The 23,015-nt window shown below is 42.4% G+C and overlaps 2 protein-coding genes across 6 annotated transcripts in view; one reads left to right on the top strand and one right to left on the bottom strand.

Annotated features, from left to right (window-relative positions):
- LOC100470690 (zinc finger protein 791) overlaps positions 1–3,793 on the bottom strand; it is a 37,004-nt gene extending 33,211 nt beyond the window's left edge. Inside the window, exons 1-2 of one of the 2 annotated variants that reach the window (XM_034657834.1) lie at positions 3,309–3,793; positions 903–947 (exon numbers count right to left, since the gene is read on the bottom strand). In XM_034657834.1, coding sequence (XP_034513725.1) covers positions 903–920 — 18 coding nt within the window. In that variant the 5' untranslated portion in view covers positions 921–947; positions 3,309–3,793. The remainder of the gene's footprint in view (positions 1–902; positions 948–3,308) is intronic. The other variant, XM_034657837.1, reaches the window with a different exon arrangement.
- A 5,355-nt stretch (positions 3,794–9,148) lies between these two features.
- Positions 9,149–21,531, top strand: LOC100470436 (zinc finger protein 709). 4 transcript variants are annotated; one of them, XM_034657830.1, is made up of 4 exons: positions 9,149–9,312; positions 18,766–18,892; positions 19,088–19,160; positions 19,553–21,531. In XM_034657830.1, exons 1-4 carry the CDS (start codon positions 9,310–9,312, stop codon positions 21,111–21,113), a joined length of 1,764 nt encoding a protein of 587 aa, XP_034513721.1. In that variant the 5' UTR covers positions 9,149–9,309; the 3' UTR covers positions 21,114–21,531. The 4 variants fall into 4 exon arrangements, with proteins under 4 accessions (XP_034513721.1, XP_019657100.2, XP_034513722.1 ...); XM_019801541.2 differs by having other exon boundaries at positions 19,550–21,531; XM_034657831.1 differs by lacking the exon at positions 18,766–18,892.
- The last annotated feature ends 1,484 nt before the right edge of the window (positions 21,532–23,015 follow it).

The raw sequence follows: 23,015 nt of genomic DNA, 5'->3' as shown, positions 1-23,015 counted from the left end.
GTGCTTGGAATCTGAAGCCAGTGCCATATAAGGGAGTCTCCACACTTTCTTGTCTGTTTGTCCAAGTGTGGAGATAAGGGAAAGAGGGAGGGGTGAGGAGTAAACTGTCAGCAAACATCAAAAGATGTGGAGTCTGGCTGCTCATTACAAGGACACACATGGGTAAGAAAAATATGCATTTGAATGGCTTGGTTTCTATATAAAGAACCATGAACGCTGGCAGGAAGCTCATGCAACAATCAACACTGTGTATCTGAAGATGGCTGGAGTTACGGCACTGGTGGGGAACGGGATGTGACGGCAGTGAGTTTTCTTAAATTAGACTTTATATCTCACGGATTTACTTCAAATCAACAGAAGTTTGTATATCCCACGTTTTACTATATAGCAATCTTTATTTAATTTTAACTTTTGTACATAGGAAACCATTCGCAGATTTAATTCCTTTTTTTTAAAAAAGATTTTATTTTTAAGTAATTTCTACACCCAGTGTGGGGCTCAGACCCACAACCTTGAGATTAGGAGTCACACGTTCCACGGATCAAGCCAGCCAAGTGTCTCAGATTTAATTTCTTTAAACACTAACAGTTACAAAAGTGAGAACCATAGAAAACGAATATTTTCAAATCATTTTCTAACTAGAAGGACGTGTGGCATCATAGTTTGTCCTTCCTCAGTTCAACACTGGGGGTATTTTCAGAAATAAGTAGCATCTTCTAATGCAATAGGAGTTTGAGTTTAGCTCCTTAAATGTACTGGATTTTCAAGGACTTAATTAATAAGCTACGAGTAGCTTTCCTCGCATCAATTAAAATAAGAATTCACTTTCTTTACCCTTTAAAATGTCAGAGTCCTCTAGAGACATGCGCTTACAGCACTGATGTAAAAATGAAAACATGTACCTGAAAACTTAAGCACATTCATCTCAAATCTTGAAGTTCTTTTGCCTAAAAGGAAAAAAAATTCTATTTAGTTCCATAGTTTTCTTGCCTTACTGCCATCATCTCTCTCAATCAACTTACATTTTCAAGCCCAAGAAACAAAAAATGTTATTTCTCCCACAGGGAATAGAATTTCAAAGAACTAGGGCTCAGTTTGTTAAGCATCTGACTCTTGATTTCAGCTCAGGTCATGATCTCAGGGTTGTGAGATGGAGCCCTGTGTCAGGCTCCGCATTGGGCATGGAGCCTGCTTGGGATTCTCTCTCTCCCTCTGCACCTTCCCCCTCCTCCCCCCACCTTGAAAAAAAAAAAAAAGAAATTACAAAGTACTAAGGGAAACTAGAACCAAAGGCTGCAATACTCAATCCACAAGGAATCCAAAGAAAAGAAACATAAATATTGGATTCAGCACAGATGAGCAGCCTGCTTCTCATAGGACATTAGGAAAGCCACAGAAAGTTAAACACTCTGCACTCTCCCAGTGGAGACAAAAGCCCTGGAGTTGGTAGATCCCTGGGAAAGTGGGAGGTTGGGGGGAGAAAGGGACACCGGAGCAGCCACAGGAATGAACCCTGGGAGCCCTGGGGCATAATGGAACCCCTCTCTCCCTAATCCTTCCATTCTCACAGGTGAGGAAACCCTCAGCTGGATTCAGTTTTAGGTTGTTACCTAAATGAACTCCCAAATTCATGAACCCTAACCAGACACAGAACTCCTGACTTTCACAGACTTTCTCAATACAAACAAATTACACTGAGCGCACCTGCACGGGGATGCAAAACTCCAACTATGTCTGGACACAGGCACAAGGGTACCACAGTTACCTCGGAAGGGCATCACCTCCCTCCCACCTTGTTCACATGCATCCCCAGCTTTCCAGGCTCTGTAGTTTGTCTTCATATAAAGGCTCCTTCTGTGGTGGGTATGAGCAGGTAGGACACCTGCAGAGGCTCCTCAGGAAGAATGCCTGGGATCTTGAAGGTATTTCCTAGTTGCAGGCTCAGTGAGGAAGAGGGTGGGGAGCCTAGCTTGGGTCATTAGTCATAGCCTTCTGATCCTACTCACATAGCTTTGGACTATATTGATATTTTTAATGACACAAACCCAGTATATGAAGAATCTAGTAAAATCACACAAACCCAATGTTTATCTAGAAAAGATGGAAGAAAATTGTAGGGCCTTTTTCTAGTTCAACAAGAAAGTCCACAAGTATTATTACTTTCAGAAACAATGATAGTAAATAATTATTTCCATGGAAAGAAACTGTCCTATAATCAATCATACCTGAATACTCTAATTGCTGGAATTATATTGGAAATTGCTCCCTTTCCCCCTCACACACACACACACACTCACACTCACAAAAAGAACAGACCTCAGAATATTACTACACCTTCTCAGGGGAAGAAAAATGACAAATTTTAACACGTGCAATGTGATATTAGAATATTTTATTTTTTTCTGAAATTCACCTTTCTCTTCCTTCTTTAGAAATACTTAATACTGTCTATCTCAATCTATCGATGAAATACATTTTACATTTAACTGAAAGCTGGAAACTAAAAGTGAATAAATTTTATCAGGGTGACAAACCTAGGCATAGGCAGTGCTGGTAGGACAGATCACCCAGGAAATTTTCAAAAAAGGAATCTCCTCTTAAGACTTCCCACTGGATGTCTGTGCCCAGGAAAAGATCCTGGGAGGAGAGGCACAGGATTTCATAAAAACGTAATTCCAGGTGGTTATTCTCTACTTGCCTCTCATGTAAAATATCCAGACAAAAATTATAAACGTTTAAAATGAGCCACCCATTGTGTGAAAACGATAAAAAATTAAAATACTGCGTCTGTTTGAATTGCACCACGCAGGACAAATAGTTGATGCTGTGAACTGAAGAGGGGAAGTTGGCTTCAGGGGAGGCGGGGCGGGATTTGGAAACTATTTATTGCCAGTCCAAGGAAAGGATAGGCTGAGAGGAACGTGGATTTGACCCTCTGCTTTCCAAATATCGGGAACACTCAGAAGAAAACGGGTGCCCTTCGCGAGAAAGGAGAGACTGAGGACCCCACAGACCACAGCACCTCCCGCGCACAAGCTCCGGAGACCGAGTCACCACGGTTCCCTGACGACCTTTCCCGTGGTCACCGCACCATCAGGGGAGACACGCGCGCAGGGACGGGACAGGACGCCCGGGTCCCGGCTGCCCGCCCAGCCCGCACGCCGCGCGCCGGAGGGGACTGAGGTCCGAGCGGCGCCACTGGGACTCGGCTCCGCAGACTCGGGGGCTCCCGCGGGAGGTCGGGTCTCGCCGCGGCCGGTTGCCAACCCTTCCGCCCCGTCCTGGCACACCCGGCCCCGCACACTCACCATTTCCAGTGCTTCTCGGTCCGCCGGCATTGCCCCTACGGTTCCCGCAGCCCGCGAAAGTCACCGCGCGATTGACGCGGCAGCAGAGCCACCTGCAACGGTTAAGCGCAGGTGAGACTTGACCGCGAGGAAGACCATCAGCGTCCACGCGTCTGCGGAGCGTCGCCACACCCACCTGCCCCTGATGCGCCCCTGATTGGACAGCTCTCAAGGACCCGCCCCTCCGGTCCTGAGTGACAGCAGGGCAGGAGGTCCGATGGCTTAGGCGCACCAGTCTCTGCAGGTGGTGGGGAACCCGTCCCCTCCTCCGACGTTTGCTTTTAGACAAAACTGGGTCCAGGCCCTGGAGGGACAGTGGCGTCTTCCTGCAGCTCCTTCTAAACGTGGGGACACAGGTGTGCGCAGGGAGTTCCAGAGTCCGTTCCAGTGGAGCGACGCCCTTGTTCAACAGAAAGAGGGGCGCCTGACCAGACCAGGCCGGGCCATGCCAGACGGGAACTAGAGGGTGTTCTGGGGTTGTCATGAGGCTGAGAAATCAATGTCAGAACTGGAATAAATGCCTAAATTTTGAGTTCCCTTCTCTGTTACAAATGTCACTTTCTTCTGTGATTCACAATATTATCAACTATTTGTCCTCTATGGTGTATTTCAAACAGACTCAATGTTTTAATTGCACAGGACAACATTTAATATCCTATATGAATGAAATCTATCTGACTCTTCCCTAACTGTATTTCCTGGGCACAAACATCCTATGCGAAGTCTTTTGGTAGAGTTTCCTCTTTGAAACTTTTCTGGGTGATCTGTCCTGTTAGTACTGCCCCAGCCCGGCTTCATCACCTTGAAAAGATGTACTAATTTATTTCTCTTTTTCCAATAAGGATAAAATTTATTTAATTAACAGAGCTTAAAAAGAAAGTATGAGATATTTCCAAAGAGGTAAGAAAGTGGAGAATTTCAGAAAAAAAAAGATATTCTAATATTACATTCCATTTGTTAAGGATTTTGATTTCACTTTTTCTTCTCCTGAGAGTGTGTTGTAAGTTTCTGAGGCCTGTTCTTTAATTCGGGGTGATTTCAAATCTACTTAGACTTGCAGAGTGGAAGTACTCAAGCAGGGCTAATTATTTGCAAAACAATGTCTTGCCATAAAAAATAATTAATTGATATCTTTCTTTCCCCCAAAGGAGTAGATCTTTAGGGTTTTCTGGTTGATCTGGTAAATGTGCATTGCAGTTTCTTTCCTCCTTTCCAAATAAACACTGAGTTTGAGTGATTTTGTTCAAACACTTGGTTTGTATTGTTTAAAATATAGTGGTGGTCCCAAGCAACTCCAGTGGGGCATAGACTCCTGTGGTCAATGATCCGAATAATGTTGTTTGAATCACTGCTTTCAATTCCCAAGAGAGAATTGCTAGCTTAGAGGATAACTCAGTTTGTAGTTTTTGGGGAATGGTCATGTTGTTTTTCATACCATCAACATGATTTTATATTCTCAGCAATAGTGCAACAAGGGTTCCAAAGAGTATTTTCACTTTCCTGATCATGTCCTTTAAGAACAAAAGTCATTAATTTGATGATGATGAAGGCTATTTCTTTCCCATTCTTGCTCTTGGTGTCTTAGCTACCAATTCTTTACTAATACAAGTCAAGAATTGTTTCCTATGTTTTATGTAAGTGTGTTATAATTTACTCTTATGTTTAGGTCTTTATCCTTTCTGTTAAATCATTGTATTGGTGTCCTGTAAGGATTAAAACTCTTTCCTTTGCATATAGCTATCCAGTTGACCTAGCACAAATTTATGAAAAGAATAATTTTTTTTTCCTGTTTTAGAGAGGGAGAGGCAGGGAGGAGGTGCAGAGGTGGAAGGAGAGAGAGAATCATAATCAGGCTCCATGCCCAACACAAAGCCCAACACAGGGCGAATCTCAGAACCCTGAGATCATGACGTGATCTGAAATCAAAAGTCAGATGCTAAATTGACTGAGACATCAGGCACCCCTGAAAAGAATATTCTTATCCAGGGGCGCCTGGGTGGCACAGCAGTTAAGCATCTGCCTTTGGCTCAGGGCGTGATCTCGGCGTTATGGGATCGAGCCCCACATCAGGCTCCTCCACTATGAGCCTGCTTCTTCCTCTCCCAGTCCCTCTGCTTGTGTTCCCTCTCTCGCTGGCTGTCTCTATCTCTGTCAAATAAATAAATAAAATCTTAAAAAAAAAAAAAAGAATATTCTTATCCTATTCTTGGCTTTTTTTTTTCTCTCAAAAATCGGTTTGATTATAGATGTATGGGTTTATTTCTCAAATCTTTTTTTAATATTTTATTTATTTATTTTTATTTATTTATTTATTTATTTATTTATTTATTTATTTAAGAGAGTGAGCGAGAGGGGCGCCTGGGTGGCACAGCGGTTAAGCGTCTGCCTTCGGCTCAGGGCGTGCGTGATCCCGGCGTTATGGGATCGAGCCCCACATCAGGCTCCTCTGCTATGAGCCTGCTTCTTCCTCTCCCACTCCCCCTGCTTGTGTTCCCTCTCTCGCTAGCTGTCTCTATCTCTGTCAAATAAATAAATAAAATCTTTAAAAAAAAAAAAAGAGAGTGAGCGAGAGAGCACGAGCAGGGGCAGAGTCAGAGGGAGAAGCAGACTCCCTGGTGAGCAGGTAGCACGATTCGGGACTCAATCCCAGGACCCAGGATCATGACCTGAGCTGAAAGCAGATGCTTAACCGACTGAGCCACCATGCGTCCCCAGACTATTCCTTAACAAGTGTTTAAAAATACAATTGAGAGTGCCTGGGTGGCTCAGTCAGTTAGGAGTCTGACTCTTGATTTCCACTCAGGTCATGATCTCAGGGTCCTGGGATCAAGCCCGGAGTTGGGCTGCACTGGGCATGGAGCCTGCGTGGGATTCTCTCTCTCCCTCTCCCTCTGCCCCTCCCCTCTTCTCCCTCTCTTTCTCTCTCTCAAAAAAAATACAATTGATTTTTATATATTGATCTCAGATCCAACCAATTTGCTGAACTTAATTATCAGGGTTTTTAAAAAGACTTTATTTTTAAGTAATCTCTACACCCAATATGGGGTTTGAACTTACAACTCCAAGATCAAGAGTCCCACTCTCTACCAACTGAGCCAGCCAAGCATCCCTCAATTATCAGTTTTAAGAGGGTTTTTAAAGTGGATTTTTTAGAGTTTTCTAGAAACAAGATCCCTCAGTGGGGAGTAGGTATACTTTTACATCCTAACCAATCTTAATGCATTATGTTTCCTTTTCCTGCATAATAGTTTTGGCTAAAATAGCCAGTACATCTGGAATATAAATGGCAAGAGCAGATATCCTTGCTTGTTCCTTACTTCGGGGGAATGCATCCAGTCTTTCACCACTAAAAATAATATTAGTTTGGGCTTTCTATAGATGTTTTTTTTTAAGATTTTATTTATTTATTTGACAGAGAGAGACAGCGAGAGAGGGAACACAAGCAAGGAGAGTGTGAGAGGGAGAAGCAGGCTTCCCAACGAGCAGGGAGCCCGATGCGGGGCTCGATGCAGGCCTTGATCCCAGGACCCTGGGATCATGACCTGAGCCGAAGGCAGACGCTTAATGGCTGAGCCACCCAGCAGCCCCTCCATAGATGTTCTTAATGAGGTTAGTTAATTTCCTTCTATTCCTGGTATGCTGAATGCTTTAATCACAAAAGCATATTGAATTTTGTCACTTATTTTCTCTGAGGCTACTGAGATCTTGCCATTTTGTTTTTTACTCTATCGATATCCTTCACTATTACGTTAATGGATTTTGAGATATTAACCCAAGCATTCATCCCTGGAATATATCCTACTTAGTCATGGTGTAGAATTTTATGTATTGCTGGATCAGGTTTGTGGGTTCAAAACATGTGTGTGAAGTGTTCTCCCCATTCTCATTTGTTTCTACTTATACACTTCTGGTAGGAATGTAACCTCATGCTGCCATTGTGGAAAATGGTATGGCAGGTTTTGTTTTGTTTTTTTAATTTACAGTGTTATCATATGATCCAGCAATTCTACTTCTGAGTGTATATCCAGAAGAAATCAAAACATGGACCCAAATAGGTATCTGTCCACCTGTGTTTGCAAGAGCATTATTTATAGTAGCCATTAGGTGGAAGGTCACCACGTGTCCATCAACAGATAAATGGATCAACAAAATATGGCATACACATACAGCAAAATATTATTCAGTTTTAAAATGAAGTGAAATTCCAGGGGCGCCTGGGTGGCTCAGTCAGTTAAGCATCTGCCTTCAGCTCTAGTTGTGATCCCAGGGTCCTGGGATCGAGCTCCACACTGGGCTCCCTCCTCAGCAGGGAGACTGCTTCTCCCTCTCTCCCCCTGCTCATGCTCTCTCTCTCTCTCAAATATAACTGAAAAGTTCTTGCATCAAGAATATAAAGGGGCACATGGGTGACTCAGTTAGTTGAGCATTTACCTCTTGATTACAGCTCAGGTCATAATCTCAGGGTCATGAGATCCAGCCCAGTGTCAGGCTCCACACTTGGCACAGAGATTGCTTGGGATTCTCTCTTTCTTTCTCCCTCTGCCCCCTCCAGCCCCACTCACACACACTCTGGAAAACAGTATGGAGGTTCCTTAGAAATTAAAAAGAGAATTACCCTACAATCCAGAAATCACACTACTGGGTTTTTACCCCAAAATACAAAAACACTAATTCAAAGGAGTACATGCACCTCTATGTTTATGCAGCATTATTTAAAATAGTGAAACTATGGAAGCAGTCAAGTGTCCATCAATAAATGAATTGATAAAAAAGAAGTGGTATCTATAATGGAATATTACTCAGCCATAAAAAAGAATGAAATCTTACCATTTGCAACAACACAGATGGAGCTAGAGAGTATAATGCTAAGTGCAATAAGTCAGTCAGAGAAAGACAAATATCATATGATTTTATGTATATGTGGAATTTAAGGAAAAAAACAAGCAAGCAAAGGAAAAACAGAGAGAAAGACAAACCAAGAAACAGACTCTTCAGTATTAAGAACAAATTGATGGTTACCAGAGGGGAGATGGGTGGGGGCATGGGGGAAATAGGGGATGGGGATAAAAGAGTACATTTATCATGATGAAAAATAACATAAAGTAACATGATTTAAAAAAAAGAATGCTGTCCCCCAAAGTTGTTCAAATAAGTGGATAAATGTATTAAGAGTTTTGCACTCCAATCTCTTAGGCATATTAATACTTTCCAAGAACATCCCATATTTACATAACCTTTTCTTGTTTCTTGTTAAGTCAGTCCACAGAGTAATCAAATTACCTTACAGACTTTATAATCTTTTATCTAGCAGGGTTCTCTAAGGATACGTTCAAACAATAATCTAAAATAAATTTCCTTTCAGTGTAAAACGTATACTTGAGAATTTAGTCAATACATTTTACAACTTGGGATTGGTCTTAGAAAATAGTCCGGGCACCCGGCTAGCACTGGGGTTCCAGCTTTCCACTACAGCCAAGTGCTTGGAAGGCAACAGATTTTTAACCTGTGAAGTAAGGATGGGGAAGCGTTGGGTGCAAGACCCAACGCTGTTAATAGTCAAAGATCAAAATGGAGCCAGGTGACTCTTAAGGGTCTGTATTTTGTAAAGAAGGGTCACAGTTCCACTAGTGGCCCCTCAGCATTACCCTCCAATGTAAAAATCCCTGGAGAGAACGAGCTTCAGCCGGTGTTCCACAGACACCGCACCTCCGGCCAGCTGTCACTCCCGAGGAGGAGGGGGCGGGCCTCGCAACCTGTCCAATCAGGGGAGACGTCAGGGCAGGTGGGTGGGGCGACGCTCAGCAGGCACTCCGCAGGAGGCTTCTGGCTCACGCCATTGTTGGGATCGCGGGTTCCTTGGGCTTGAAACTTCCACGTCGCTGTGCCGGGATTCTGTCTTGCTTAGACCTGTACCTTCCCCGAAATCGTAGGTAGAACGCCGGGAGACCTAGGAAAGCTAGAAATGGTGAGTGTGCAGGCCCGGGCTTCCGGAGAGGGGGTCGGAGTGCTGGTTGGAACCGGCCGGAGACGGCGGTGGCGCGAGCTGGCCTCCCCGCCGACAACTCTGAAGTCTGTGACTCGAGTCCATCGGTTGCGCCGCTCGGACCTCAGTCCCCTCCGGCGCGCGGCGTGGGGGCTGGGCCGGCAGCCGGGACCCCGGTGTTCTGTCCCGTCCCTGCGCACGGCAACTTCCGGCCCGCGAGTCTGTGGACAGCTCTGCGCCCGCAGCTGCGCGTCTCCCCAGATTGTGCCGTGACCCCCGGTGACAGGGGACGATCGTGACTGGCTCTCTGGAGTTCGTGCGCGGGAGGTACTGTGGTCTGTGGGGTCTCTAGCCCCTCCTTTCTCTTCGGAGGGGACCCGTTTTCTCCTGAGTTTTCCAAAATTGTGGGAAGTAGAGTGAAATCCACGGTCCGGTCGCGGCACCCTCGCCACCCTCCACCCCGTGCCCAGCTCTCCCCAGGACTGGCAGTCGCGTAAATTTCTAGATCCCTCCTGGCCCACTTCCCATCTCCAGTTCACAGCGTCACTAGGAACTATTCGTCCTTTATGATGCATTTCAAACAGCCCCAATATTTCAATTATTCATCATTTTTTTCCCGCTGTCAGTGGACGGCACTTTTAAATGGGGATGGCGCTTTTAAAAGGGTTGTTTTTGTTCCTGGATATTTTATGGAAGAGAAAAGTAGCGAATAACTACCTGGAACAACGTTGTATGAAATCTTTGTGCCCCTTCTCCCAGGATCTTTCCTGGGCACGGACATCCTATGGGAAGTCCTTTGGCTGGATTGTTCAAACATTGGGTTTATGTCATTTAAAATATCACTGGTGGTGCAAAGCAATGTCGGTGGCAGGCAGAGGCCTCAGGACGGTGTCTCTAAGTTCTGGCCCCCTTGAGCCTTCAAAGGGAAGTAAGTAATGCCCAGTTTTTCTTCCCTAATAGCTTCCCCTGCACGTGTATGGAGCTCCCAGAATTCATTCCTGTGGCTGCTCAGGTGTCCCTATCGTTCTTTCCACGTATTGACCCACTCCAGGGCTTCTGTCTCCATCAGGAGAGTCTAGAATTTGAATTTTTTTTTTTTTAAAGTAAGCTCTACGCCCAAGGTGGGGCTTGAGCTTATGACTCCCGAGATCAGGAGTTACATGCTCTCCCCACTGAGCCAGCCAGGTGCCCCTAGAATGTGGAACTTCCTGAATGTGGCTTTCCTTCTGTCCTATGGGTGGCAGGCTGCTCATATGTGATGATTTTAGTATTTCTTTACTTTGGGTTCATTTACGGATTGAATAGTCCAGCCCTTTGGCTCTAGTTTCTTTCAGCACTTGGGCTCTGAAATTGTGAGTTGACTGAGAGATACAATGGGAGGAAAGCAAGAAAATTGTGGAATTAAGTAAAATTTGTGTTCCCTTAGGCAGGAGAACCTCAAGACATGCGAGCCACTCAATTTAAGTTTTCTTAAGGTCATTTTTCATTTTTGGATCAGTTAGCATATGTCCATGTTCCTAGAGAATGCTGACATTCAACAGGCTAAAGCAATTGAATTCCTATTTTAATTGATGTGAGGAAAATTGCCCAAAGCCTATATAAATATTTGAAAATCGAGTGGATGTAAGGAGCTAAACTCAAACCCCTAATGTAAGTAATACACTACTTATTCCTGGAAAATACCCTGTATGTGATATGAGGGAAGGACAAACTGTGATGCCCCATGTCCTGCTAGTTAGACATTTGAAAAATTTCATAAACCATACAAATGGTTTACACTTTTGTAACCTTTAGTGTTTAAAGGAATTGTATCTTAAAATGGTTTCCTGTGTACAAAGTTAAAATGAAATCAGGAGTGTTAAATACTATAATATACATAAATTTATATATATATTTAAAGATTTTATTTATTCCAGAGAGGGAAGGAGCAGAGGGAGAGGGACAAGCCAACTCCACGCTGAGTACAGAGCCTGATGTGGGGCTGGATCCCAGGACCCTGAGGTCACCACCTGAGCCAAAACCAAGAGTCAGACGCTTAACTGACTGAGCCACCCAGGCACCCCAAATTTATATATATTTTTAAATATATTTGTAAGATAGGGAGTGTAACTTAAGAAAATCACCATGAACATAACCTAATTCTTTCCAACACTGTTAAGCCCAGCCACCCCCAAATACACAGTTTTGATAATTTCTTGAGCCTCCTATATCCAAAAAGCAATTGCAATTACATATTCTTACTGATGTTTGTCCTCGTAATGGGCAGTCAGACTTTGTATTTTTGGATGTTTGAATGCACAGCTTAAGCCTCACCTCCCCCTTCTGCCCCCCCCCCACCTCTTGTGCTCCCAGCTAGGTAAGCCAATGAGAAAGCCAGGGTGGTCTCCCCTCTAGAGCAGGCAGGAGATTCCAAACAGAAAATCCCCTGCCTGTGTGCAGAACTCTTGCCCCTGCCCCACTCCCCAACCCCAGTGAACTCCTTACCCAGCCAGGCTCGTCTTCATTCTTTTGAAGCCATTTCAGAGCTGCTTGAGAGGCAGCCTTGCCCTGAGACCTCTGTTATGTGACTCTTAAGCCTTTTGCTACTGTCTGGGTGTCTGTGTGTGTTGTTAGGGGCTACATAACCATTCCCCTTAACTTCTCAACCACTTCTCAGCAGCTGGCCATAAGAGTTGACGCCATGAGCAGCATGTACACATATGATCACCATTCCATGGATCTGTTTTCTCTTGCTTTAAGTTGCTCACCTGCTCTGCTGCCTGATGGTGGCATGGACTACTGGATGCTAGGGAGCTCGTGCTGTGCCCTGTGCTGCCCTGTGTTGCATTGGTGACGCAGCAAACCTCAATTTTAGATTGAGCAAACCAAAGTTGGCAGTTGTGAGAATTTCTAGGCTTTTGAGAGAAGGACTGTTGGATCGGGGCCCTCCTTAAGGTGGTCCTGCTTCGATGTCTTTGCTGGTTTCTCTCCCTGTGTTAGAGTGAAGCTGTGACAGAGGCTGGGTTGGCCCCTGTTCACCCTGTGGAAACAGGTGGCCTCATTCAAAGGTCACTCCTGGGAGAGCAGACATTTGAAAAGAGAAAGAAGAAAGAGTGAAAGAGTGAAAGGCAGCCAATAAGTGGTGGGCTGAGTCCACACTCAGAGCACCAGATAGTTGAATGGCACCTTTGAGTACCTCTGCTTCTCCTTCCCCTGCCTCTTCTGCAAGAAGTATCCTGGGGGCGCCTGGGTAGCGCAGTCGTTAAGCATCTGCCTTCAGCTCAGGGCGTGATCCCGGCGTTCCGGGATCGAGTCCCACATTGGGCTCCTCCGCTGGGAGCCTGCTTCTTCCTCTCCCACTCCCCTGCTGTGTTCCCTCTCTCGCTGGCTGTGTCTCTGTCTCATAAATAAATAAAATCTTAAAAAAAAAAAAAGAAGTATCCTGACTCTGTGGATTTGCGGGGACAACATCCATGGCTCTCTGTGGCACAGCAAAGGGATTAGTTCAAAGCTGACTTAAGCTCCTCGTCCTTAAATCCATTAAAGCAACCAGTTACCATGGGGAAGGCTCCTAACCCCAATGGCATTTATTAGAGACTCTCAGGAGGAAACCATTTATAAATACCAGGATAGAGAGGCACCCCCTACCAAAGTATGTCCAGGGACAAAGAAAAGAGGGATACTCAAGGATGGGACTGATGGATAAAATACTGAAACAAAGGACCACAATTTAACTGAATTGGAAGTCCAAAATGTACAAAAAGAATTTATACAACAAAACAGGTTAAGAATGCACTGCTCGGCTTTTTAGCCTCTACAACATATGTTCTGGATTAACTTTGCTATCTGATGTAATTCACTAACTCGGAAAACATTAAACAATCAGTACTAGGTCTCAAATTATAGTTATACCTGGGATCCCACTACATTTAACCAGCGTACCCTTGTTGGTCTCATGGAGGTCACTGAATAGGACATAGGAGACAAACAGCACAGCTGTTTCTTCTTGACTCTCAGAACTATGGTCCTGCTGAAATTCTCCATGGTCACAGCACTGGTTGTCCTAAGTTAACCCAGAGTGATCTAGGAAGCTCTGAACCAATGTTTCATAAATTAAAATTAAATAAGGCCCTTGCCACTTACAAATTGTCTTCACAAAATGAGACCTCTTGGACTGTACTCTTTAAGTAGAGTAGTTCATAAGGCCCAATGTAAATTGCATAGGCCCTTGAAGTGTTGAAACCATATACAAAATCTGTTTAGTGAAGGATTGATTATTCCCAGTGCTTCTCCTTCGAACCGCCAAATTTGACTTATTCTTACCTGGAACGAATGAATGATACCTCACAGTGGATTGCCGCAACTGTGTAACTATAATTGTGGTCACACCTAGTGGACCTCTATACCCAGTCCCCAACTTTATGGAAATTATTGATTCAGCCAATCAACAACTGGGTAAATACCCTGCTGTCATAGATTGGGTGGGGTCTGTTCCGTTCACTGCTTATCTCAACAGCCTCACAGCTGCAGTGGCCTTCATCTTGAAGGGACACGACACACCTTTCCTGGGTTATCCTCATAGATCTTCTATAGTTTTGCCCTCCCACACGGTCACTGAAGGCAAAGATCTGAACTGCATGCTGGTTTCTCCAAGAACACAGGTGTCACATTACATTAATAATCTCTGAGGACATGCTAGAGAAGCAAACATTGAGAAAAGGAGCTAGCAAAATGTGGATGGGGCATTGTCATGCATAAGATGTGAGGCCTGGTCAACCTTGTTATTTTACTGGAAATTGTTTGATAATCTGACACCCACTCCCTCTCTAACATCACGAGGAAATAGCTGTTCTCCCTATCAGCACCCACAACATCTACTATATTCCAGAGGTAACATATTTCTTGTTTACAAATTTTACTTGAGCCCATTTATGCTGTTAGTTACAAATGGGTACCCATACCTCAAAAGGCTGGAGATTCTTGAAACTGCCATTGAACTGGGACTAGTAGTGCCCACAGACTTCTTCACTTGGATGCTTCATTGACCTCCTTTCATGCCCCTTGGAGTTACTCATGATGACCGTGAAAAAGGCTGCTCTTTGGCCAGCTTGAGACATGGGGCAAACCTTGGACCTTTGGGATAGCCACATACAGGAAGGCATGGCCCACCCTCTCCTCAGGCTCTTGCAAGATGTCATGGTACTGGAGGAAGTCCCCCCTTTCCCGACCCCTGGGCTCCCTGGGGAGCTCCATAGGAGTACCTGAGTGAAAAGCAATGGGAGTTCATAGACTTTAGGTATGACATCACCACATTCGTACATAATGGAGTTTAGGCAGAAGTGCTGCTTCTTATGTCTGAATTGGGATCAGACCACAGAGTCATCACAATTTACCGTACATCAATCAGTCATCTTAGCATTAGGTGACAATTGACACCATCTTCACCTGTTTACTAGTCTTGAGTGATTCTCTGAGTTGCCCTACTGGGGTGAAAGAACTCTAGGAATCCTATGCCTCTATTACCCCCAATATAAATCAAAGTAACACTTCTCTGTATATATACTAAGGCCAGAATACAAGGCCTTGCCAGGACACATATAATCGATGACTGAGTCCAGATGTCACTGATAGTAACAAAGACACTCATTTCACTTCTCAAAATATACTGTGCTGGGCACTCTAACACAGGATTCAATGGAAGTTTCTCTTCTCTTCCGAGTCTCGGTGCAGACTACATGAAGCACCGTAATGGGCTACTTGAAATAAGTTAAAATACCTTGAATCATCAATGGTCTATGCCATGGATCAGTTATCAGGTATGAATATTAATGTGTCTGTCTTTTTTTCCTAGTAGACTTTTTTTTTTAAGATTTTATTTATTTATTTGACACAGAGAGAGAGACAGCCAGCGAGAGAGGGAACACAAGCAGGGGGAGTGTAAGAGGGAGAAGCAGGCTCCCAGCAGAGGACCCAATGCGGGGCTTGATCCCATAACGCCAGGATCACGCCCTGAGCCGAAGGCAGACGCTTAACGACTGAGCCACCCAGGCGCCCCTCCTAGTAGACTTTTATTTTTTATTTTTATTTTTATTTTTAAGAGCAGTTAGGTTTCCTGGAAACTTAGAAAGTACGGAGACTTCCCACATAACCCCTCTGCCTGGACACAGTTTGTCCTATATTTTATATCTCGTATTGTTGTAATACATTTGTTACATTTGTTGAACCAACTTTGATGCATGAAAGTCTGTAAGGTTGACTGTGTTATAGAATCTCAGGTCTTCAGCTAACATGAAATGATGTGTTGCCATCATTTTTGTATCCTATAGAATACTTTCACTCTCCTGAAAGTCTCCTGTTCTCTACCTAGTCATTCACCCCTCCCTCCCGCCCCAAAGCCCTGGTAACCAAAGATCTTTTGGTACTTTTTAATTTTCTCTTTTCTGAAATGCCGTACGCTTGGAGTCTTAGTGTGTAGCCTTGTCATACTGTCTTCTTTCACTTAAAATGTGATTTGAAAATGTCCTAATATCTTTTTGCTTGATAACCTCATTTCTTTCATAACTGTAGAATATTTCATCCAGTGATTTTTTTATCAGTTCACCTATTGAAATTATCTTAGTTCCATGTAAGTCATGACAAGTGTGCATAAAGCTCCTATAAACATTCAGATGTAGGATTTTTATGAACAGAAGTTTTAAACTCACTTATGTACATTTGAAACACATAATTGCTGCATGGTATGGTAAATGTAGCCTTAGTGTTAAGAAACTGCCTTTCTTCCAAAATAGGTATACCATTTTCTGTTTCCATCAGCAGTGAAGGTTTGATGTTCTCATGATGTTTATCCATTATAATAAGCAACTGGTGATATCTCATTTTTTTTTATGTGCAATTTCCTGATGAGATACAATTTTGAAATTGTTTTCATGTGCTTATTTACTGTCTGTATATCACTGATGAGGTATGTGTTCAGATATTTTCCCATCTTGGTTTGGATTGTTTCTTTTTGTTGCATTTCAAGAATATTTTGCTTGTGTTTGATACCAGTCCTTTATCAGATGAGTGATTTTGAAAGATTTTCTGCCAGACTAAGGCTTGTTTTCATTCTGTTAACTTCTGTTTCACTGAGTAGTTTTTCGTTTTAATGAAAACTTCTGTTGTTTAAAAAAAAAAATTAATCACCAAACACCACATCACCAGTATTTTCTCCTATTTTATCTTTTAGGAGTGTTAAAATTATACAATCTACACTAAGATCTATGATCAAATTTGAGTTAATTTTTGTGAGAGGTGTAAAGTCTGTATATTTAAAAAAATTTTTTTGCATGTGGATATCCAGTTTTTTTGACATTATTTGTTGAAAAGACTGTTCCATTGAGTTACCTTTGGTTCTTTGTCAAAGCAATTGCCTCTTCTATATTAACTTTACATATATTTTTAAAGATTTTATTCATCCATTTGACAGAGAGAGAGCACGCATATACCAGCAGGGGGAACGGCAGACAGAGGGAGAGGGAGAAGCAGGCTCCCTGAGCAGGCTCCCTGATACGGGGCTTGATCCCAGGACGCTGGGATCATGACCTGAGCCAAAGGCAGACATTTAACCAACTGAGCCACCCAGGTGCCCCAGCTTTTTACATACTTATTTTTAATTTTTTAAAGTAGGCCCCATGCCCCATATGGGGCTTAAACTCACGACCCTAAAAATCAAGTGTTGCACACTCTACTGACCCAGCCAGGCACCCCAATATTAACTTTTTTTTAAAGATTTTATTTATTTGAGAGCATGCACATGTGAGAGAGCGCAAGTGGGGGGAGGGGCAGAGGGAAAGGGAGAAGCGGACTTCTGCTGAGCAGGGGTCCTCATGCAGTGCTTGATCCCAGGACCCAGAGATCGTGAGCTCTTGGTTCATGGGATTTTTCTGTTATTTGGGATTTTTTGACATTTTTTCAATTGACAATCTTGTCATGATACAGTTTTATTTCTTGCTTCCCCAAATGTATACCTTTCATTTTTTGTTATTTACCTTTTATTCCCCTTGTCTGAATGTATTAGCTAAGAATTCTAGTACAGTGTCATCTAAGTGTAGTGAGAGGGGACATTCTTGCCTTTGTTCTGAGGTTACCAAAAAGCACATAGTTTTTTCAGAATAGTGCACTTATATTAAACAAGATCGCAGTTGATGTAGAGGTACATATGATCAGTGGGGAAGTATTCTCTTACCTCAGTGATTTGCTCTCAGTCTTTTAGTGACCCCTTATCCCTGGGCTTGACCTACTGTGATATAATGAGAAAGATATATGGTAAGTGTCCTCAGTTCCTAGCAAAATCCTCTTGAATCCCTTGAGATTACTTGAGTGTTAATGGTGAAAGAGTATGTATTGCCTAATGAGGCAACTCTTGGCCACTTACTAGGTAGCTTTTATGATGGGATTTTGGATAGCTGAAATAGCAGCCCTTTTTTTTTTTTAAAGATTTATTAATTTATTTATTTGAGAGAGAGAGAAAGAGAGAAGGAGCAGGAGGAGGGGCAGAGGCAGAGGGAGAAGGAGAAGCAGACTCCCCACTGAGCAGGGAACCCAAGTGGGGCTTGATCCCAGGACCCTGGGATCATGACCTGAGCCGAAGGCAGACGATTAACTGACTGAGCCACCCAGGCACCCCTGAAATAGCAAGCTTTGATTAAAATTTAGAATGTTGAGCTGCAGCGCCCAGCTTCTGGGTATAGGACAGGGGCTGGAGATTGATCATCAGTGGCCAGTGATTTAATAAATTACGTCCACGTAATGAAACCTCCATCAAAATTCTTAAAGACAGGATTCTGACGGTGCATTGGTGAATCTATACAGGTGTTGGGACGTTGGTGTGTTCATAAGGAGGTGGGAGCTCTGCACACCCCCTTCTCCATTCTCACCCATACCACCGCTTTAACTTGTCCTATGCATTGCAACTTTTCTCTGTTCCTGAGTTGTATGCTTTACAGTAAACTGGTAATGGTAAATAAAGCATTTTGCGAAGTTTCTCAAAATCATTTCAGTAAATTAATAAACAAGACAGTGTGGAGGGAATCTGTGAATTTGTAGTTGAAATAGTAAACTTGTCTCCCCATTTGTAGCTGGTATCACAAATAGCGGCAGTGTGTGGGACTGACTTCTTAAACTATGAATCTGACTTAAATTTTGGGTAGTTTATGATAGAACTGAACTGTTGGACACCTATTTGGTGATACAGAATTGGAGAAGTAGTTTTGGAACAAATACCATGTATTTGGTGTCAGGAGTGAGAAAACCCTATCATCCTCACAATGCCCCACCTTTGGAACAGGAAGGAAAGAAATACCTTTGTCCCCCCAGGTCACTTAGGCTCTGGAAGTCATATGTGAACACTTATAAATTGACTATAGGTCTTCAGTGGTCCATCTCACCCATCCTATATACATATATGGGATTATTTAGGACTCAGTGGCCTTTGAGGATGTGACTGTGAAGTTCACCATGGAGGAGTGGGCTCTCCTGGATCCATCCCAGAAGAAACTCTACAGAGACGTGATGCAGGAAACCTTCAGGAACCTGGCCTCGATAGGTAGGGATGATGACATTCTTACTTGCTAAATCAATTAGAGATCCAGTGTCACTTGCTTATCAGTGCTATTTTAAGGGAAAAAAATGGAAAGAGAATATTTTCATTAATAAACCTGCCATGGTCACAACTCATCATGGATCTAGAATCCTAACAATTTTTCTATAAATTTTTATAATTTATACTGCTTTTTCCTAGAGTGTATTTCAGAAGAAAAATGGGAAATCCATGACAGGGAAGATCAGGATGAAAATCATGGGGCCAATCTAAGGTGAGTAGCATTTGCATGAGAAAACAAGGTTTCATTAGAGAATCTAGAGATGTCATGAAATTTCAAAAACAAGCAAATAAATCAGGTCAGCTTTAAATTCATTGATCCTTAGGATATTTTCATCAAAAGTTTTTTCTCACATGTGACTGAGATGTACACTTTCTGAAAAATGGTACACCTAGAAACTGCACGTAGAAATTATGAATATTACTGTTTTGTTAATAGCTAAGATGGACCCCTGTTGCAAAGCTCTCAGTATGTTCACTTTCAAACAATCAAAATATGCAGAAAACCTACATTTTCCTTGAAGATGGTAAAAAAGTCACTGTCATAATTAATATAAAATCATTAATAACAGCTATTAATGATGTGGTTCTCATTTTTTACAGCAGTCAAATGGTAGAAAGACTCTGTAAAAGTAAAGAATATAGTCAGTATGAAGAAATCTTCAGCCAGATTCCATATCATAATCAGAAGAAGAAAAGTCCTACTGGAATAAAACTACGTAAATGCACTTTGTGTGGACAAGTGTTCATGTATCATTCATCCTTTAATAAGCACATGAGATCTCACACTGGACACAAACCATATGAGTATCAGGAATATGAAGAGAAGCCTTATAAATGTATGGAATGTGGGAAATCCTTCAAGCATCGCCAATCCATTCGAATGCATGAAAGGACACACACTGGACAAAGGCCCTATGAATGTAAACACTGTGGGAAAGCTTTCATTTGTCGCAATTACTTTCAAATTCATGAAAGGGCACACAGTGGGGAAAAGCCCTACAAGTGTACAAAATGTGGTAAAACCTTCAGTTATTCAAGTAACTTACGTAAACATGAACGGACTCATATTGGAGAGAAACCTAGTGAATGTAAGCAATGTGGTAAAGCTTTCAGTTGTCTCAGGTCCTTTCGAATACATGAAAGGATACACAGTGCAAAAAAGCCTAAGGAATGTACAAAATGTGGGAAAACCTTCAGTTATTCAAGTAATTTACATAAACATGAGAGAAGTCATAATGGGGAGAAACCCTATGAATGTAAGGAAGGTGGGAAAGCCTTGCATTCTCTTACCAAATTTCAAAGATACGTGATCAAGCAAAATGGAGATGGAATTTATAAATGTAAGGAGTGTGGGAAGGCCTTCAGGTGTCCCAAAAACTGTCGTAGTCATGAAATGACACACAGTGGAGTAAAGCCCTATGAATGTAAGGAATGTGGTAAAGCTTTCAGTTCTCCCAGGTCCCTTGGAAAACATAGAAGAATTCATACTGCAAGGAAGCCTCATGAATGTAAGGAATGTGGTAAAGCTTTCCGTTATCCCAGTTCCCTTCGAAATCATGAAAGAACTCATACTGGGGAGAAACCTTATAAGTGTAAGGAATGTGGGAAAGCTTTCAGTTGTCCCAATTACTTTCGAATTCATGAAAGAGCTCACACAGGAGTCAAACCATATGAATGTAAGCAATGTGGAAAAGCTTTCAGTTGTCCCCAGTCCTTTCGAATACATGAAAAGACACATAGTGCGGAAAAACCCTATGAATGTATAAAATGTGGTAAGGTCTTCAGATATTCAAGTAACTTACGCAAACATGAAAGATCTCATACTGATGATAAACGCTATGAATGTAAACTATGTGGTAAGGCCTTCAGCAGTCACTATTATGTTCAAAAACATGAAAGAACTCACACTGGAGAAAAACCTTATGAATGTAAGGAATGCGGGAAAGGCTTCATTTTTCGCTCAGGTGTTCGATCACACATGGTAATCCACACTGGAGATGGACCTTATAAATGTAAGAAATGTAAGAAAGCATTTATTTCTCCCAGTTCATTACAAGCACATGAAAGAACTCACACTGGAGAGAAACCTTATCAATGTAAAACTTGTTGTAAAGCCTTCAGTCTTATTAATTCTTTACGAAATCATGAAAGAACTCACATGTGAGAGAAAGTCTGTGAAAATAAGGAATGTAAGAAGGCTGTCATTTGTTACATGGGAATGTAAGAATGCATGCTGGAGAGAAATTGTAGAAATGTACAGAATGTAGGAAAGCCTTCAGTTTTCCTGTTTCCTTCAGAACTTACCAAAAAAAGTCAGTGGAAAGAATTCCATTGCTGGTAAACAATATAGGAAATCTTCACTTGCCCCACATCACTGAAAAACCATGTTAGATTATTCACTGGATTCATACTATAGAGCTAAAAAATAAAAACTTTATAATTTTTACAGATACTTTCAAGGTAGTGTGAAAATTATATGGGAAAGAAATCATACTCAAGTAATATGGGTAAGCTTTGTGAACATGAATTCATGTAGAATACTTCTGAAAATTCACAACATTAAAGAAATGTTAGAAGTGCTATATGGTCTTTATCAGGTATTCATTCTTAAAGTGATTCTCTGTACTATGGAATTCTACTTTTGCAAGCAGATACTGAAGTGAGATAATTCTGTAGGTACTTTTTTTTTCATTTTGGTTTATTTTTATTTTTTTATTTTTTAATTTTTTAATTTATTTTTTTAAAGATTTTATTTTTATTTATTCGACAGAGAGAGAGACAGCCAGCGAGAGAGGGAACACAAGCAGAGGGAGTGGGAGAGGAAGAAGCAGGCTCATAGCAGAAGAGCCTGATGTGGGGCTCGATCCCATAACGCCGGGATCACGCCCTGAGCTGAAGGCAGAGGCTTAACCGCTGTGCCACCCAGGCGCCCCTATTTTTTTATTTTTTTAATGATTTTTTTTTATTATATTATGTTAGTCACCATACAGTACATCCCCGGATTCCGATGTAAAGTTCGATGCTTCATTAGTTGCGTATAACACCCAGTGCATCATGGAATACGTGCCCTCCTTACTACCCATCACCAGTCTATCCCAATCCCCCACCCCCCTCCCCTCTGACCCTCAGTTTGTTTCTCATAGTCCATAGTCTCTCATGTTTCATTCCCCCTTCTGATTACCCCCCCTTTCTTTATCCCTTTCTTCCCCTACCGATCATCCTAGTTCTTATGTTCCATAGATGAGAGAAATCATATGATAATTGTCTTTCTCTGCTTGACTTATTTCACTTAGCATTATCTCCTCCAGTGCCGTCCATGTTGCAGCAAATGTTGAGAATTCGTTCTTTCTGATAGCTGAGTAATATTCCATTGTATATATGGACCACAGCTTCTTAATCCAGTCATCTGTTGAAGGGCATCTCGGCTCCTTCCATGATTTGGCTATTGTGGACAATGCAGCTATGAACATTGGGGTGCATATGGCCCTTCTCTTTACTACGTCTGTATCTTTGGGGTAAACACCCAGTAGTGCAATGGCTGGGTCATAGGGTAGTTCAATTTTTAACTTTTTAAGGGACCTCCACACTGTTTTCCAGAGTGGCTGTACCAACTTGCATTCCCACCAACAATGTAGGAGGGATCCCCTTTCTCCACATCCTCTCCAACAATTGTTGTTTCTTGCCTTGTCTATCTTTGCCATTCTAACTGGCGTAAGGTGGTATCTCAGTGTGGTTTTGATTTGAATTTCCCTGATGGCTAATGATTTTGAACATTTTTTCATGTGTCTGTTAGCCATTTGTATGTCTTCATTGGAAAAGTGTCTGTTCATATCTTCTGCCCATTTTATGATTTGTTTATTTGTTTCTCGTGTATTGAGTTTGAGAAGTTCTTTGTAGATCTTGGATACCAGTCCTTTATCTGTGGTGTCCTTTGCAAATATATTCTCCCATTCCGTGGGCTGTCTCTTAGTTTTTTTGACTGTTTCCTTGGCTGTGCAGAAGCTCTTTATCCTGATAAAGTCCCATAAGTTCATTTTATCTTTTATTTCTCTTGCCTTTGGCGATG

The sequence above is a fragment of the Ailuropoda melanoleuca genome, chromosome 4 (assembly GCF_002007445.2).
Source record: "Ailuropoda melanoleuca isolate Jingjing chromosome 4, ASM200744v2, whole genome shotgun sequence".
NCBI classification, from domain to species: Eukaryota; Metazoa; Chordata; class Mammalia; order Carnivora; family Ursidae; genus Ailuropoda; species Ailuropoda melanoleuca.
This window is presented reverse-complemented; position numbering and strand designations above follow the sequence as displayed.